This window comes from Pleurodeles waltl, chromosome 11 (assembly GCF_031143425.1).
Source record: "Pleurodeles waltl isolate 20211129_DDA chromosome 11, aPleWal1.hap1.20221129, whole genome shotgun sequence".
Classification (NCBI taxonomy): domain Eukaryota; kingdom Metazoa; phylum Chordata; class Amphibia; order Caudata; family Salamandridae; genus Pleurodeles; species Pleurodeles waltl.
This window is the reverse complement of record NC_090450.1, coordinates 41,579,124-41,597,894: the sequence shown is the minus strand read 5'-3', so window position 1 is coordinate 41,597,894 and position 18,771 is coordinate 41,579,124. Positions and strand designations below refer to the sequence as shown.

The window sequence follows — 18,771 nt, the reverse complement described above, 5'->3', positions numbered from 1 at the left end:
TAAATGGGATTCTAGGCAATCTTCACGCAACCATGATATAGATGGATATGAATAGATTTATGGCACAATAGCTTACAACTTGACTACCTGCTCATTAAAACAACTTGATAATTTGCAAGTCTAGCTGACTGAAGTCCAGGAAGTGTGAAATTTTCTTGATATGTAAGCTCAGATCACCTTGTTGTTTTTTTTTTATATTTCTAATGGTGCACATTAGAATGAGAATGTTTTCTTATTCTTCACATGTGAGCTGCAGTGACCGAGAGACCTTTAATTAATGTGACACCACATGATGGAATGTGGGCGGTGTTAGATGTTCAATCTAAATGTAAAAAATTAATTGTACACGCAAATTAACAGGAAATATAACTTTCTTTGTTAGATGGTGTGACAAAATGCTATTACATCAGCATCTATGGTCAAGGCCCAGTAAATCAGGTCAATATTATAGCACTTTTGCTCTTCTGTCTTGGGCTGTGAGGTTTTTTTAATTCCATTTTCCGGAGTTATAGTCACAGGCCATGGACTATTACAAGGAAGAGGGCTTTAACAACTGGTATAGCCTGAGTCAGAAGAGCTATAAAGCTATTAGAACATTTCACCCACTGAGGGCAGAAATTCTAAAATAAAAAAGGAGAAATAGCAAAGTAACCGAATATTAGAGCAAAGGCCTGTACATCCTGTTATTGGCCCTGAATCACATCATTGTCTTCAATGGAGCTCTCAACATTCCAATGGACTAATAAACGTCACATGGTGGGATGTGCTAAGAAAGAATGAGTCCAAAGAACATATGTAGGTGCCTAGGATAGGCAGGCATTAAACAAGTAACATTTGGAACATGAATATTTTCCTTTTTTAATAAAATCTTTTAGAGAGGAATATCGGCATCAAATACATTGTAATAAACTGTAATTATATCATTTATTTTCATATAAATCACGTTTTAGATCACCCCCTTGAACTGCACTATTCCCTTTCTCATTTTCCTGCATTAACCTAAGATAGCTGTGGAAGACAACATGCAGAAGGTTATACAGAATCTGCCCACATACGTTTTTAAGGCCAACATAGAACAATATATATTATAGAACATAAAAGCCTTAATCATTTTTTTTCATTTTGACAAATACAATGGAAAGAGGATTTGCTGATTTATCAACATCCCACAAACTGGACTTAGGAGCCTGACCAGAAGCTTTCCTCTTCATACAAGTAATCTATATCAAACCCGCCTAATTAGCATTAAAACAAAAATGATGATTTATGCATTATAACTCTATTTGCACCTTGATGTGCTGATGTAATACCATGCTGCAAGCATACAAAATGTATGAGGACTAAGAAGATTTAGAGCACTAAGTGCACAGTAACATATTTTTAGAGAGATGACTTGATACAAGATGGTCATACAGTAAATAACAATGGACATCTGATATTTTGATATACATGCATGAAGAGTCTGAGGCTGCACAAATGCTTTTTGAGCTTAAAACATGCTGACAATAGGTATGAAGCCAGTGTGCATATTGAAGGTCATCAGTGATGTCCAAAAAAGATGATTAAGTGTTTGAAAGCTGTATAAACATCATGTGTTCACTGCTTATCCATGCAAGGCTGAAAGATGAGTATGGTATTCGCAGGGCCGGCTTTAGCACTGGTGGTGCCCTGTGCGACAATATTTTTTGCCGTCCCCCCACCCCATGACCACCTCCTCCGATTCCCTCACTACCACCTGGCAAAAGCACCCCTTAGCTCTCCATAGCCCCTTTCACATACATTTCATTTGTTTTAAAGCGCTGGTGAAGGCTTGTTTTACAAATCGACTAAGCTTTCCACATAAAATACAGATCTGTTCTTTGCAGCAGGCACTTTAATCCTCTGCGCTCCTTTATGGCTAGACAAAACTGCCGTTAGACAAAACCCCATTGCACTCTCTCTAGCAGGAACATTAATCACAAGAATTAACTTGACCTTTTTATTGGCTCCTGAAGGCTGGAAGCACAAAAAACACTGCAGCAGGTGATTTTAATTCACACATTTCGTGAATTATTGCTCAACACAACACTCCCCTGAGGTCTGTGCAACCCACCCCCCCTCCATCCAGGTAAGCACCCGGTGTGGCTGCACTTGTCGCACCAACCTAAAGCCGGCCCCGGGTATTCATTCTATAGTCTTGTCTTGTAACCTCCGGCGACTACAACGGTCTCTCCAGTAAGGTAAGACGCATCCGACGAGAAGAGAAAAGACACAATCCCAGCATGTTCCTCTGGTTCTGCCAGTCTAAGAAATAAAGAAACAGGGAGAACATTTGAAAAAAGGAGATTTCAGGTACAAAACTACCTTAGTTATTTTTTCAGCCTTTGCATCTTTGCTCTTTCATCGAGTTTACATGTATTTTTACATTATTTTCACACTGTTCATAGGTGATGAATTAGTATCAGCGCCCTCTGGTGTTAGTGTAAAATCTTGTTTACTATACTAACAAATGGCATAGCCCTATGTCTTGATAATTGAAAAGTACTACTCCTTTATGTGCCCTGATAATGTTCTCTGTAAGATGTTCTGTACATCAAGAACATACAGATGTTTTACAGATACATAAGTAAGCAAATAGTTTATTTATTTTCTCTATTTGGGTGTTTATCCTCGGGTTGGCACAAAATTGTAAACACAGTACAACGAAGGAAAGGGATCTTAAAAAAATATAAAAACAAGAAGGTGATAATATATTAAAAATGTAGTGCCTGATTACGAGTTTGGCGGTCGGACTGCCATACCACCAAGGCTGCGGTCCCGATAAGGACCGCTGAGTCGACCGTCTTCTGCCGCAATATTACGATGGCACAGCTGGCCCCATGGCAGTGTTTCTGATGGCAGTGGGCTGGCGGGGAACGCGGTCAGCTAAACAAGCAATTTTTTTACATTTGTGTCCATGTACGTGTGTAGAATTTGACCAAAATGTACACATATGCATCACAGGTTAACAATACTATGAGTATGTACCATTCTGGGCCATATATGCCCAGTTCAGTCAATGGAAGTACAATGCAACAGGTACTTATCTAGATTTGTCTTTGTTGTCTTGGGGTGTAGTGGGTGTTGTGAGGGTTGGCCCTGGACAAAGGGGACCACATCGGGGACTGAAGGGAAAAGAAGGAAATGGGGGGGAGCTAGCACCCCATTTCCTTCGATTCCACCACATCAAAGCAGGCGGTCTCCCCGCCACAGTTAGCTTGATGATAAAGCATATTGTGATGTGCACAGCTTTCCCCTTGTCTGTACTGCCCTTTGCCCTCTGGCAGCTTCTTTACCCAAACCGCCATTAATGGAGTCAGTGCATGGCTGGAGGTGTCTGCAGCACTCTGGCTGTCTCCAGTTCAGCAGACTGCCAACATGGTAATTTGCAATTGGACCACCAACATGTAGCGGCCGGACCGCTGCTGCTGCCATGGCAGTTCTCCTACCACCAAACCCTTAATTAGGCCCTTAACAGACATTGTCAAAGCCAATAGGTCTCAGCCATGAATTTGCTTTATTATTTTTTTCTCAGATTGCCTCATCCCTGTGCTTGAATAATAGAAGTCATCTTGGAACGATTTTGTTGTTAAGAGAAAACATTCAGAAATGGACACCATGCATGTGCACAAAACTGTGGCAGTCACCTTTGAATAATATTTCTTAAAACAAATGAAGAACCATTCCAAGATGTGCTTGCAAAATGGTGCACATCCATGTAGTCTATCTTGGAATGGCTTTTCCTGAAACAAAACAAAAACTACTCCAAGATGGTTGCCATGAACCCCACACAGTATTCATTTTGGAATGATTTTAAATCCATTTGAAGATGAGTGCCCACCAATAGCTCAGATGTTAGCAATGAAGGGGCACAAATCTGGGGTGCAAGAAGGTACTATGTGAGCTAAAAATGTATTTACTTAGCAGGGCCAAATGAATGGAAGAGCAGAGACAGACTTGTAAAATGAGACTAAATAATCCCTCATTAAATGCAATGCAAGGTGCTGACATCAGCAGTGGAAGGATGCAACTCCTCCATTAAAAAAAATGTTGTTTCCAAAATATTCCTTGGGTGTGACAAACAAAAGAATATGAAGGAAAGCCATTGGCTCGTTGGCAGCGAACAGAGGCAAGAAAGTCACCACATCATGAACAAGATGCTGACCAAAAGCCCAATTTAAGTCTATATTGAAAACAGTTGGTCTGTGTGTCAAAAGGTAAGTAAAGCTTTCTGTAGGCAAAACCTAAATAGAGATGGCGGCACAGTTGACCTTTCACTGCAGAGGTATGGCAAAAACATTATGGTTTCTGTGGATAAAAAAGAAGGGGAAAATGTCATCATTCAAAGGCTTTGTGGCAAGCAGTAAACAAGAGGGAAGTTGTAATGTTGGAAGGGTGAAGAAATAATACGTAGAAGGATGATGGGAAGGAGTAAAGAGCTTTCTAATGGGTGTATAATGAGGAAGTAAAATGGTGATTAATGGCGGAATACAACAGAGAGAGCAAGAAAGTGAGGAGTGCAAGAGCAGCAACCATGTAATATGTGCTGCTTAAGGAAGAGGAAATATAATTTAAAGAGGAAAAATTAGCTCCAGTGTTCAATAGTTCTGCACTTGATCTCTGAGATAGTAGTATGAGTGCTCTGATTTGGTTGGGCATTCTCAGTGTAGGTATGTGGGAGCTCTGTGTAATTTAGGTGCTTTGAAGAGGATGTGGGTGCTTAGACCAGGTGCCCGGGTGTACTGATTAGTGTTGAACTTAAAAGGGGATGTAGGATTCAATGCTAGTGTGCTAATGCCCAGGGTAGGAAAGGGTCAGAACAAGTTCAGGGATGCTTGCTGCAAGTGCATCTGTTTTCCTGGGGGTGAGAGTGGGCAAGCAACTAAGACAGTACAGAAATAGAGCTATCCAAATCAATCTAATGAGCATACCTGATGCCCAACCTAAACCTTTATTCGCAAGTTGAGATATAGCTTTCACATATTCCATAAGTGGGCATTTGAGATCCGAAAATCTTCTAAAGAGTGGATATTATGAAATAATGGCACACATAGGAGATTCTTGTAGGATCCTAGAGCCTAGCTGAAAGTCAGAGGAGAAGAGAAACCCTGACAAACAATGTAAGTTTTCATATTTAGATATCATGCAAGCAACCTCCAAACCTGATGCGACTGATGTTGTCCAAGAGAGATAGAAGTAGAGAAAGAGAAAATGAGTGGGTGAGAGAGATTGTGTGAATACGGAGGGCGAAAGAGAGGGAAAAGATAGAGGAGAGAGAAAGCGAAGAGAGATTGTATTCGGCAGAGAAAGAAAGAGTTCAAGAAAAAGAAGGGGATGGATAGAGGAGTGAAAATTAAAGAGGAATAGAGTGAATGAGAGAGTGAGACAAGGTGAGACAAAGAGAAAGTGAAAGACAGAGCAAAGAAAATTAAGTGCAAGCGAGTGAAAAGGTAGGACAAGCCAGACAGCACATTTAAGAGACAGGGAGCGAGGAAAAAGAGAAAGAAGAAGCAGAAAGAAAAAGGAATGGCAGCAGAAGAGAGAGAAAAAAGATGCAGGGAAGAAATGCACATTTCTCCAACTCCAACAGCATGAGGCTCTAAGGCAAGGCTCACTGACTCTTGAAGTTCCTGGGCAGGATAAGCTGGCACTCTTCCCTCCCATCAACAAAACATGCACCCTCAGCCCTGCCAAGCGCATTTCATGTTAGGCTAACACATTTTGAAAACTCTTGCATCCCTTCAAGGACTAGAAATTGTCAGGCAATGTGTGGGACTTGGAAGGGCTGAAAGGGACTAGGCAGTTAACTTAAAGTGAGAAGAGTGCCTGGTACACTTTTCTTGCTAGATTAACAGGACTGAGACCGAGCACTTTGTTGGGGCGGTGTGATTGTATGGCTAATTAAAAATGGGGAAAATCACTTTATTTAGGTCTTGCCTGCAGTCAGCTTTAACTGTCCTTTGGGAGACAGACCCATTGTATCCAATATAGACTTAGACGCATATTTATGAGCCCCTTGCACCGGCATTGCGTCACTTTTTGTGATGCAACAGTGGCACAAACCTTGAACTCATCTGTGAGGCCATTCAAAGCCACTTTGCGTGGCTTTGAATGACCTTATAGATATTGAGAAAGGCAAGGGAGGACAGATCGCTGTGTTGCCTTACTCTGAGCAAGGGACGCATTCTATGGGCATTGTCGTGGGTGTTCCCATACAACACTCATGGATTTTGACACATACCCATATTTAAAACCCCAGATTTACAAGAGCTTGTAAACCTGGGGATGCGCCTAAAACTTACGCCTCCCCAAGGGAGAATTAACAAGGAGAAATATCTTTATTTCTCCTCGTTTTTTCCTCTTTCTATGTGTGTTGCATTCCCGTGATAAGGAACGCACCACTGAAAGCAGAGAGCTGAGCACCGTTTTATAGAAACAGAACAGACAGTTTTGGTATATATATAAAACAATATCCTCCTGTGAATTGGGTGGGAACACCTATAACATTATTTGGGATGTATGAGAGGGGTTTTGCCAAACAGAAAATGTAGAAGGGACATTTACTTAGTACTAACTGCCTTTGGCGATCCTATTGACACCTCAAACTAAACTTGGAATGTTTGACTGGCACAGCTTAAAAGAAGTACTCTTAGAACGCCGTGAGCTCGAAAATGGCAGACATTTTACTCAAATTATAGATATAAGCCTTCAGTAGTTAATTATCAACTTGTTGAAATATCAAGACCAAAGATGGGTCTCACTGAGCATTAATGATAAGAGTGAGGAGGGGTGTGATGTAAATGTAAACGTTGGTGTGGGTGGAATGACAACAAGAGTTAGAAGTGACTTTGGACTATGCAAATAGCACACAAAAGGACGTTGTGTTTGCCATCCCAATGAACCATATCACAATGAAAGGAATAATGTTACAGGTAAGCAAAATATAATTCAGGGCTCAAGGTAGCAAAACCATGAATCATGTCTGACCACATTGGAGATTCTTATTGAATGAGAAGATTTGCTACAGGTAGCTTGAGGCATGACTGTGATGGAACCAATGGTATTCTAAAGAAAAAGCACAATTATTACCTTTGGAATCCATACACTTCCTTCATGTTTTTCAAAAGAGCCTCATTAGTCCACACCTATTTCACAAAAGGACAGAAAAAATAATTTCCAAGGTTGTTAAGAGGGTTGTACAGTGTCCAATAATTTTCCCAATTTTCATAATTTATAATGTATAGAGTTGCATTACAGAATAGTACAGCTCATGTTTGGCATCTGAAACATTCTTTCATACACTGATCCAGACTCAATATCAACATATTCAAATTTCTAAGTACTTGATCAATCGTTGGAAAATCATAGAATCCACCTCTGAAATTTCTCCACCAAGGGTATGTGATATTAGAGGAAGTTGAATTAGTGAATTTCATGTCAGAGTACGACTTTCCTTTGAAAAAAATATTTTCCAATCCTTCTCCAATATTCATGCCTAATTAAGGATATATCTGGGATAATTTCCTCAAGTGTGCTGATGTGTCATTCATAGTATTTCAGCCCATATTGACTGTTGAAATTGATTTGAGCTCTGCATTGATATAATCCGAACACCCCTGAACACATGCAACAGACTTTATGGTCATTAGCTCACACATACATGTTTTACATTTGAGCTCAAACATTTCTTTCCACCTGTAGATTACCTGTAAGGGCTTCCATGAACCAAAGTTCTAGTGTGATTTGTGTAGATATCAGACAATGATAGTGTCAAAGCAATGAAGGCAGATCCTCTGCAACATTAAGAAGCACCAGATAAGGTCTCTACTGTATTATCTGAAATACCTCGGTCCGGCACTTAAGGCAGGGTTGCTGGACTGACTTCCCCGTTGTCAAAGCAGGTTCAGAGAGCAGTAAGTGGGTAGTTTGCACACTAGGCGTAATATTTCATCTTAGAGGGTGGGTGTTGGGGTTAGTTTGCAGCCACCTTAATGCCAATCACAATGCCTCAGCAGAGCACCCTAGCAAATGAGCAAGAAACACTAAATCCTCAAGCCACAGATAGAAAGCTCACTATGGAAAAAGTGGACATCAGGGCCAATGCTATTTTCCCTCTCATATCACCAGGCACTGGACAGATAGAGATTTCAGATGCTCTGTCTCTCCTCATGAAACTGTACAAGTGCATGCTTAAGTGTTATTTGTGTTTGTTTGGCAACAGCCATGAACAAGTGCTGCAGCATTGTTAGCTTTGAAGTGCAGACAGTCTTAGGGCTTGGTACCCTGTTTTACCTCTTGATCTCAGAAGGATCATGGTGTCCATGCACTGCTACTCTCTGTTCTTTCCCATCAAATTGAAATGGGAGACCACCCCCCACCTCTCCATTCATCTTCTGGGCAGCCTGCAGTTCCTGACTAGTCAGCTCTACTAAACCACGCAAGTGGGCATGTGGGGCTGAGTAATCCACAAGTCATCTTTGTAGCCACAGAGCAGAACGACCTCTATGCCACACATCTAATGAAGGTACTCAGGTGTTATACTCTAAAGAGGCTCTTTAAGAGTGAAGTTTCTCCACATAGGTCTTCTTTGGTCTCATTATCAACATGGCTATTTTACCAGCAGAAATAGGGAGAGACGAGTGGGGGCACAGGAGCTTTATTGATCAGCAGCCATTTACACTGACAACCAAACTGTGTATCTTCTGTTGCTTAATCATCCGGCAATTTCCCTAATTTCCACTCATTTGAAATTAATGCCCACAAAAATATGGATTCGTGCCTGCAAATATTTATGTTAATAATCTTTATGTAGAATCCTGTGTGCCTATTCGTTCTTTTCGCTGTTCTAACCAATGCATACACATTAAATGTTCTCTAAAATTAAATTATCAATCATCAGTTCCAAGCAGCAGCCTCATATACCCACAAGCAAATCGGCAATAAGATAGTAATATGCAAAATGTAATCTCGCAGCTTACTTCAGTGCACTGAAAGCAAAGCCTGCAAATAATCAGTCACAGAACCAACATCTTATTTTGACAGATATTTCTGATTTTCAGGAATATGTTCTTAACTGTCTTATTTGCGCCCAGCATAAATCTCTAAATTCTAAGCATATTAGATACTTACAATAGATCACTGTGGCTCCTGAACCATGGCATACAATTTCAACAGATTTTCCTCCTTGGCCTGTATGTAATGCTCTCTGTATTTAACTACTGGCTCCATCTTGACCACTGATTCCATTTTGTGCTAAGCTTAGCTTCAAACACCGTCACATTGGTGGTGCAGGTATTTTTCCGCGCACAGCTTGTTAAACGTGTTTTGCTTCTTCTCAACAAGAACGGGTACTTAACATGGGGGAGCAGGAATGATTAGATGTAACAGGCTGAGAATGTTTATGGAGAAGCAGGGAACAGCTTGGTCTTGAAAAAACACCATGAGATTTGGCCAGTCTCTAGTGTGTTCTTTTCAACACTGACCTGGTATGGCCAGCGTTTGAACAACAACTTACTCAATGGGCCGGGAGGTTTCTGAAATTCTTATCTCTGGTTTGCTTAAAGTATATAAGGGGAATAAGCTTGGCAACCAGGACTACAAGGGACTCCTCTGAGAAGGGATGCCTTGCTCAGACACTTTCTCCCATTGCGGGCATTCTCCCTCTTTTCGGTTGTTCAGGTTCCACGCTCCGAAGTTGGCAGACAAAGGGATGATGTCGGTGTCAAACCCAATGGTGATGCATTTTTAATTCTTATTTTTAGCTTTGTGGTGTGCATGCATGAAAACATAGTCAATATATATATATATATATATATATATATATATATATATATATATATATATATATATATATATATATATATGTATATATATATATATATAGATTATATTCCTTTTTGAAGTATTGCGTTCTCTTGTTTTTGAGATCATTATTATCCTACTGTTGTGATTATTTGTAAGACTTGCACGTATGTTGCTGCATTTTAAATAAAAGCTCACATTTTTCGTTCCATATATGACACTTGGGAAGTGCTTCAATAAATTCATTACAGACTAGAAGTGCTACATTCTTTGCATTCCTTTCACTGCGTTCTCTCTAAGTCTGAAGGAAAGCAGAACACTGTATTACCAACAACTGAAGGACCAACATTTTTGACTGATATTTTTTCATCTTCATGAATTGCATCACACTATCAGGTATGATAGTAATAGTCAATATGTTTCCATTTATCACCCACCCTAAAAAAGGCAAATAAAGAAACTGATCAAGGTTTGTAGCAGTATCTGCGGTGCTACTGTAATGTCACTCAAGATTGCAATGCTTCCTATTTATCAATTGATGAGTTTTCATAAAATAAAGTAACTCATTGCACTATCTAGGTTTCCCATTTTTTCTTTATTCAATGATTTTATCCAAGAGGTTTTCTATCTTATCCTCATACAGATCTTCTGGTTCAAGCAACTACTGATTATTTATATTAGTTGCAAAAGTTTAGGCAGCTTGTTTTTGAACCCTTAAACCAAAGGTCAAGATAAAGGAGGATGTTGATAAACAAAGATCAAGTTCCACTTCTGTTTACCCTGGAATGAAGGTTAAATTATATTCTAACTTTCTTACTATCAGTACCTTGCCAGCCAGATTTTGACTATGATTTGTTTGGTCTTTTTGTGATCAATCCGGTGGTCTCTCGATGTAAGTTGCCAGACATTTCGAACATTCATTCTGTTTTTCTTTTATCACAATCAAAGCCATATATCCATGATAATCACACAATTAATTTCCCACAGAACGTCCACCAACTATGGTACCAGGGTAACCAGAATATAAGATTGAAGAAATTAGTCACTGTCAGATGTTCTGAGGGCACCTTCTGTCTCTGACTCACTGGGAATATTGTCCGTCCAGCGAGATTGCTTGGAAAGAAGCATTTTCAGTATATTCTTCTTTATTAGTTCACCATTACCTCTAGTGACACCCAGATATGCCAAGAATTTAAACTTATAAGGTCTGTTGAACTGTACACATGTGTGTTCAATATTCATTCAATCACTTAGGAAACTGTTTTCAGAAATATGGAAAACTGCTACACTTAGCTGAGAAACTAACAATTGTTGCATAAGCGGGGATCAAATAAGGCTACAGATTGCCACTGGCATAATTCACTCTATTTGTTGAACCATCGACTGCAGAAGTGCAAGTGAGAGCTATATTTTTGATCTTAAACGTACTTCAAATAACATCTGCCGGCACATGATTTAACTATTGTCACCAGGGCACTATGTCAATTCCTCTGCAAGTGAGAAAGTATAAATCAATCAACTAAGTGTAAAGGAATTCTATACATATCATATACAGTACTTTGGTATCAAGAACACCAAAATTCTTGCTAAACTATGTAAGCCCATGCTCAAAGAAACAATGCAGTTACCTAATCTCAACAAACAACTTGCAATCTCCATTATCAAGAGAATAAACTAGGTTAAATGAAAGTTTTCTCCCTTATATTTTAGCACTCTAAGCTATTAGTTACAAACCCTTTGTTCCCTGTATCAGGAACCTGAAACACTACTTTTATTTAGAACAGAGATAAAGGCTGAAAAAGAAGAAATAAAATCTTTCAGCAAACCAAGACATGTGCCGACTGACTTTAAATGTAGTTTTCACCAGTTCTCCTCCGAAAATCCAGTTCCTTATAAACCGTTGAAGCAGTGCTGTAGGCATTGTTTAACAGTGGAAGAGCTTATGCTATTTGATGATACAGAAGGGTTCCTCCTGAAAGCTTCCTTACCAAAATTAGTTTGAACGTAACCTGCCGACAGTGGAATAATTGGTAGGAAGTAAAGAGAACAGAGGCTCTGTATTATTTAACCCACACCAATTCGGGACAACCCAGTCTTTCTTCCAACTTTTACTCTCTCCTCTTTTGCACATCAACATCTTTACAGCAATTAAGTTACTTAGGACAACTTTGTTACAAGAAAAACATCTTAAATCTTATAAACAGGGGTATTGCTAAGTTAATAGAAGTGCTCAATTTTTTCTAAATATGAGGAGGATATTTTGGAGTCAGGACACCACATAGTCTTTCAATTGTAGAACACTTATTTGTGCTTTTTTAAAACTAATCAGACTAGAGGTGCCAGAGTGATGGACACATTGACAAGATATAGAGATGCCAGCATCCTAATGATGGATAAAAGACAGTTCACTGTCTACTTTATCAAACCGTAAGACCATGAGGCAGTTGTCATCCTTCTGCAATGGAGAAAAGGAATAGATGAGGTAAGGGAGGAAATGTGCAGATGAAGGAGGAAGGGAAGGTTGCTAGAGAAGAGTGGAGCAAACGAGAGGGTAGCATCAATAACGAAGATAAGAGAGAAGAGACACAAGCACAAGTTCAAAGCAACATGTCAATGGTATCAAGGGGATTGGAAAGAGAATGAACGAATAGCAGAAGCAATAGTGCGTTAGTATGAAGCAAGATGGGAACTTAGAAGTGGAGATGTAACAAGAGATAACCGGGCCAGTTCAGGAAGAATATACACAAATTCGTTTTTTGTTTTTTTTTGTAGCAATTCCTGAGGGTCTTTGACCATCTATGGTTGACAGCAAGGGTCTTTCAAAAGGAGACGGGTGCTCTAGTAAAATATATTTTTTCCAAATTTTTATTTTTTTATTCCAGTCTCAAGTTTTTCTTGGTGCTGGTGATTTTCAGAGCTGCACACAGGTGCTCCAGCTACCACTGGTGTAGTGTTTTATAAGTGACAAATGGCAATTTTAAATTTATTTAGGAGTTTAAAGGAAACCATTTGTGAGTCTTAGGGTTGTCTCAAGTGTCCTTTTTCCCTACAGCTACCCGGTCATTCAGAGCAAATCAGCTTTGATTGGGATTTTAGTAGACGATGGAATGCCAGGTAAGTTCTCTTAAACTTTTTTTGCCTCAAAATAAAGAAGCTTGTACATAATGGCACAAGTTCCAGGGTTAACAAAATGCTTCAGATTTTTAGAGCAGTAAGTGTTGCTCTTGTCTTTTAGTTGTATGTTCAGTGTGTGAGGACATCGACTAATGGGGGTCAATCTACATAAAATGTGATTTGACCTTGATGTCTAACAAAGTTATAAAGTCATCATTGTCTTGATTTGGTACTGGTGAAAGATTCTCAGGGCAGTCAAGGTTTACCGGACTCAAATTGTGAAATTCAGTGCCTTTTACCTCAATATGAGGTTAAATCCCAAATGACTTGAGACTTCATCTCACTACTGAATATAAAACTGAGCACCAAGGTACACCCCTTTAGCACTTAACCCTCAGAGTAGCAGGGTCAAGCAGTCCAAGACTTACTCAGGGAGTTTTTGTGGGGGTTGAGACTCAGAACTCCATATATGATAACAATCCGATGTCATCTAGAACAACTAATAAGGAACTGTCCAGCTAGCACTTTTTCTTTGTGAAAAGAAATAACTTTTTTGCTACTGTACACACTACGTAATAATGGACATAATCAACAGACTGCACCAGGCATCCGCTGTGTTCTGTGGTGCATCCAGACCGGCCCACAGGGTGTGGGAGGCAGTCATCCAGTCACAGGCTGGCTTGCTGGTGCGCCTGGCACATCACCAGCAATAGGGTGAGTGGAGGAAGCATCAGAAACAGATGATGAGTCTGCAGTGAAGTTGCAGTGCTTGTCAAACCTTGGTTCTTGCATCAGGAATCTTCATCAGTCCCACAGCCACCACAAAGGGAAACAAGGTGTGCACCCTTCATTGTCATAGTGAGTATACAGTCTCTCCTGCAAGCCCCTCAAAAGGTTTGTCTCTCATCTGGCAGACCAGATTCCTTCTGTGGTAGACCATGGATGGCAAGGCAGTCTTCTTTCAGTGCCTTCTGCTTTCGTATGTATTTTAGTTCAGGGACACAGCTGGCCACAGTTTCCTCACTATCTCTGATGCACTTGAAATGCAGTTTGATTTCTCTGCAGGAGCAATTTGTGATCCTGGTGATTCACACTTGCAGAATGGTGCAGATCCTTCTTGGAGATGGCAGCGGACTTCTTTTGCTTTTCCCATGTTGTCTCCTACACAGTTCTCCTCTTTCCGAGCAGCATCTCTTCATGTTTGGGCACCCGCAATGCCCACCTTGAGTAGTTGGTTAACTCGCCCTGGAAGTAGGATCCTGGAAGCTGCTCCTGGCAGTCTTGGATTGCAGTTTTCATGTTACTGTTCCTAAAACTGGCAAAGGAAGTTAGCAATAGAATCCCAACCACGCAGGTCAAAGTGCTTCATGGTCACCTTTAGTGTGGGGGACTCCTGATTCAGCCAAAAGGTTTGGCACACTTGCTTGTAATTTAAAACCACCTTAAATTCAAAGTTTACACGACAGTTGTGCATGTAACTGCCACCTATGAGTTTGGTTTTGAGCAATAATGCTGTTTTGCATATTCCACTTAGACTAGTCCAGCTAAAGTCTTTGTCACGAGGTACAAACAGGAAGGTTGGGTGGAGCTGAGAGTTACCTGTCAGGAACAATCCACAACAGGAGCTCAAAAGCAAGGCAGGCTAACCCTACCAGATGCCAATAGGGCAGGCAAGGCTAGGGGAAAACTCCCTAACTTCAAATGAACCCATTGCCTCCTCTCCTGATCAGAACTCAGTTAGATCCACTACAAAAGACTCCTAAAATGTTTATGGAAAGCTCTGTACTTCACATTTGCTGTCTATGCTCTCCCTCCAACCTTCATCTTATGTAGTCTTGGAATATGATAAGCACAAAAATAAAGAGCAGTGTGGCTACAGCCACGTGTGTCATATGAGCTCCCATGCATGCTACACCCAAATATGGAATGCACATCTTACATCCATGTTCCACAGAGAGGGATGAAGGACCCTGTTGTAGGGGAATGGCAACCAATTTAAAAAAAACCTGAGAGAGCAGCATTCACTAGCATTCAAAAGGAAAAAAAGCCTCCCCCCCATTGTAAACATTTCACTACCACCTCTGACAGAACTGTAAGTACCCAGAAGTTGATGGTAGCCACCCTTTGCAAATACGGTACACATGTTGTGCACCCCTCTAGGCCAAAGAGTGACTCTGTAAGTGTCAATCTCTGTTGGAAAAGTGCACGGTACACAAATATAATTGTTGTGTGTAATGCCCGGTTACTTACAGATAATCTTCATTACTCTGAGTAAAGGTCTTCCTCATCTCAATCCTGAATTCCCTTCCCCACCTGGTCCCACCATGCATTTTGGTTCTTTGTGGCTTGGCTGTTCAGGATGTGGTCCGGTGGGGCTTCAGGTTATATGGCATGCTGGGATAGGGTTGGCCATATTGGGGGTATTTTTGTGACCGGTTAAGGTAATCAATTTCTGTGGGAGCAGAGGCCTGCTCATGCAGTCAGGACTGGATGAGGAAGCTGTGTGAGGAGGTAATGAGGCAGGGTTTAAAAACTGGAGTTGCTCAAAGTGATTTCCAGACCTTTCTCTATCACATCAGTAGGAATGTTTTGTTTAATTTTAAGTCATATGGTCTGCAAAGAGGGATAATTTCAGTTTTCTCCAAATTTATTTTGAGAAGTTTTGAACATAATTGGTAATGCGTTCTCAAGAAGACTTTTTGTAAGAACAAAGAGGTCCTGTGTTGAGTAGAATTTGTTATAGATCTGGGTTTCTTTTTCATGCACAGCAGGATGTATCTTTACTTCCCCAGCTGTATAAGCCCACCTCTGATTATACTTACAGGAGTGCTGAGGGCGGTCCTGGTAAGTCCAGGTGCCAGTGAGTTTAGTCGAATATTCATTGGAGCTAATTCAGATGCCAAAATCTTGGTCAACCCAGTTAGGGCAGTTTTACTGACACAGTAGGGGCCAAAAACCTGTGAGAGGAAAAAAGGAGTAATCTCAGTTTACACTCACAAACTGTGATTTCTATGAGCAAACAAAGCATCAAGCAGCACAGAGTTAGGATTTTCAATACATACAAGCAAGAAGAAAATTGACATTTCTATGTAAGTAAATCAAAGTAATGGAAAGGAAAATGCATATATTGGATGGGAGAAATAGGTGTCTACAAGGAGTAGAGTATCACAAAGTCTGTGGAAAACAAAGAACATTCATATTTTAGGGCATCATTTTCTTTATAAATATGAAAACAGTTGATAATCTGTGTAACATGATTCTTTGTGATTCAAGTCCGTTGAAAATAAAAGTAGTTATTAATTACCTACTGAACCTAGGGACTCAGTTAGCGTTTGGAGAGCAGAACATTTGCCATTAATTGGCAGAGCGAGCTCCTGCACTGTTGAGTTTGTGCCTCCCCTCACCCCCCACCCCTATTTATCCAGTGAAACCTTTGGGTTTCTTCCAGGAGAACCTCAGCAGCATCTGGTTTTGCTGGCGGAAACCCTTGGTTGGCCTGGTGGCCCATCTGCCACACGTCCACCAGGTCACAGTGGTAGGAATCCTATCCTATTAGATTCCCTTGGTGTCAGAGAATTTTCATCAGAAAAGTGAAAAATGAATACTGAATGGGCCTAACAATTATAAATAAGTCCAGCTTTAACTTAAGTATTTCCACTAGGGTGATGGATGTTCTGAAGGGACATAGATCCACACCAGGAATGTTAGGAACTCTAAATATGGCAGGGTGTCCTTCTGTATTGGGGTGGAGGACATAACATCAGCAGTACAGCTGGCAGGCCACAATCTGGGTTCTGTTATATATGGCTTAGTAGGAATATCAGTCTACTTGATTTCTTTTTAGATCCCATCATCTGAACTTCAGTTAACTTTACATTTATTACTGTTAAAAAGGTGTGAACACATACTCATAATGAAATACATGCAAGTCATTAAAACTCCTGTAACATTGTAATCCTTAATTAGGGTACATCAAGCAATTCATCATGCACCTTATGCATCTTGGTCGTCAATGGGTGCCATATCTGTAAACCTAGGACAGGTTCGCCTAAGACTCATAAAGCCCTTGGTCAGCTTGTAGCATTCAATTAGAAAGCTGATTCATTATGAAAATAAAGAACATCTTCCACCCACATCTAAAACTGGAATGTTGTCCCACAGCCAGCCCATCAAAGATAAAAGGATGTAAATCCCTCTTACTGTAAACCTATCCAACATAAATGTTCAAATATGATAGATGGTGACTTTCTGGCAGATCAGATAAATCATTTAAAGAACCTCAATAAATATTTGTTCAGATTTGAGTTGTAATCATGTGGATGTAATGAACACTTTCTACTCAGCTCCTGGTGTACTTTAAACAACCTTAGTGGGCCAAATTGAAATAGACGTACAGGTGTATAATAAATACAAAAAAATCATATATAGTGCTTGTATTTTCATCAAGATGTTCTACACGAGCTATGAATTAGTAACATAATTTGTTTACTATTCTCAGAAGTCAGCCGACCAGATGATGTTTCACAGCCCATTGCTCAACGTCCTGCTGTGTAAGTGACAAATATATAGAATAGTATGACATATTGTCAGACAACTCTTTTGCTTCCATATTAGTTTCATGTCTAGCCTGCTTTAGCTGATCTCTATTATAGCTATAGATTTCTGTATGAAATCATATCTAAGGAAGTGGATTAAAAATAATATTTGTAAAGTACAAATTCAGATTCTCACCTTTAAAAGTATTTTATCACCATTTTGGGGAACCAAGAAACACCAGCAACCTCCTAGATTTGTCATCACAGATCTCTGAATCCTTCCAGCAGTTTACACTTATGCATAGAGTGGCCCATGCGATTTGTGGGTTAGCAAAGAAATGCTTGATATCTGGCCAGATCTGAATCGAAGTGCATAATATCGCCCTCTTTAGCAATTTATAAGTTTGATTATCAAACAGGTACCACCTATCACCACAATAGAAAATAGTGATCAAAGGGACACTGAGCCAGCCCGCACCTCTGTTGAATCATCCAGTGTTAGACCTGGCATCTTTGACATGGTATTCCCCCGAACTATTTGCCTCTAACCCTCCTGTTTGCTGAATTAGATTTTGGTGCTTTAGGACTCTGTGCTCTTTACTAATGCTAGTCAGTGCTAAAGTAAATTTAGCCTACACTTAATTGGTACATTGTATTTACTTGTAAGCCCCTAATGATTTGTACTACACAGTACCCAGGCCCTGTAAATTAAACAATAGTAGGGAGCCTGCAGCATCCTTTGTGCCACCCACGAAAGTAGCACTCTAAAAATATGTTTAAGCCTGCCACTGCAGTGCAGCTGTGACCTGGCAAAATAAACCTGTGCCATGCCTCAACCTCATTTTTTAATATGTTAAAGTCACCCCTAAGATTGTCCCTAAAACCTCATAGGACAGAGTACATTGTATTTTAAAAGTAGGACAAGTTTACTTAAGTTTTACATGTCCTAGCACTGAAAAACTCTCAAGGCCCTTTTTCATTGTTGTAAGGCCTATCTCTCCCATCGACTAACAATGGGTTACCGTGTTACAGATAATAAGTGCTAACTTTACATTAGAAGCAGAAGGGTTTTGATGTTTACACGCAAATTAACTGTCATGTAAAATCCCTTTTATTCGTAAAGTCGGATTTCAAGTTACAATTCTGTAAAATGTGGCTTTTAGAAACTTGCCATTTGCTTGACCCAACAAACAGTGCCTTACTGGCAGCGTCCTGGGTCACATGACTGTGAATGGGTCCACAGTTTGGGTTTGTGTATTCCTTCCAGGCTGTTACACAAAGGGGGTTTAGGTGTCAACAGGAT

At 40.2% G+C, this 18,771-nt stretch overlaps 1 protein-coding gene across 1 annotated transcript in view; it reads right to left on the bottom strand.

Annotated features, from left to right (window-relative positions):
- Positions 1–844: 844 nt before the first annotated feature.
- LOC138265367 (dehydrogenase/reductase SDR family member 4-like) overlaps positions 845–18,771 on the bottom strand; it is a 126,076-nt gene continuing 108,149 nt past the window's right edge. The window contains exons 7-9 of the mRNA XM_069213011.1: positions 15,756–15,890; positions 7,108–7,163; positions 845–2,283 (exon numbers count right to left, since the gene is read on the bottom strand). Coding sequence (XP_069069112.1) covers positions 2,169–2,283; positions 7,108–7,163; positions 15,756–15,890 — 306 coding nt within the window. The 3' untranslated portion in view covers positions 845–2,168. The remainder of the gene's footprint in view (positions 2,284–7,107; positions 7,164–15,755; positions 15,891–18,771) is intronic.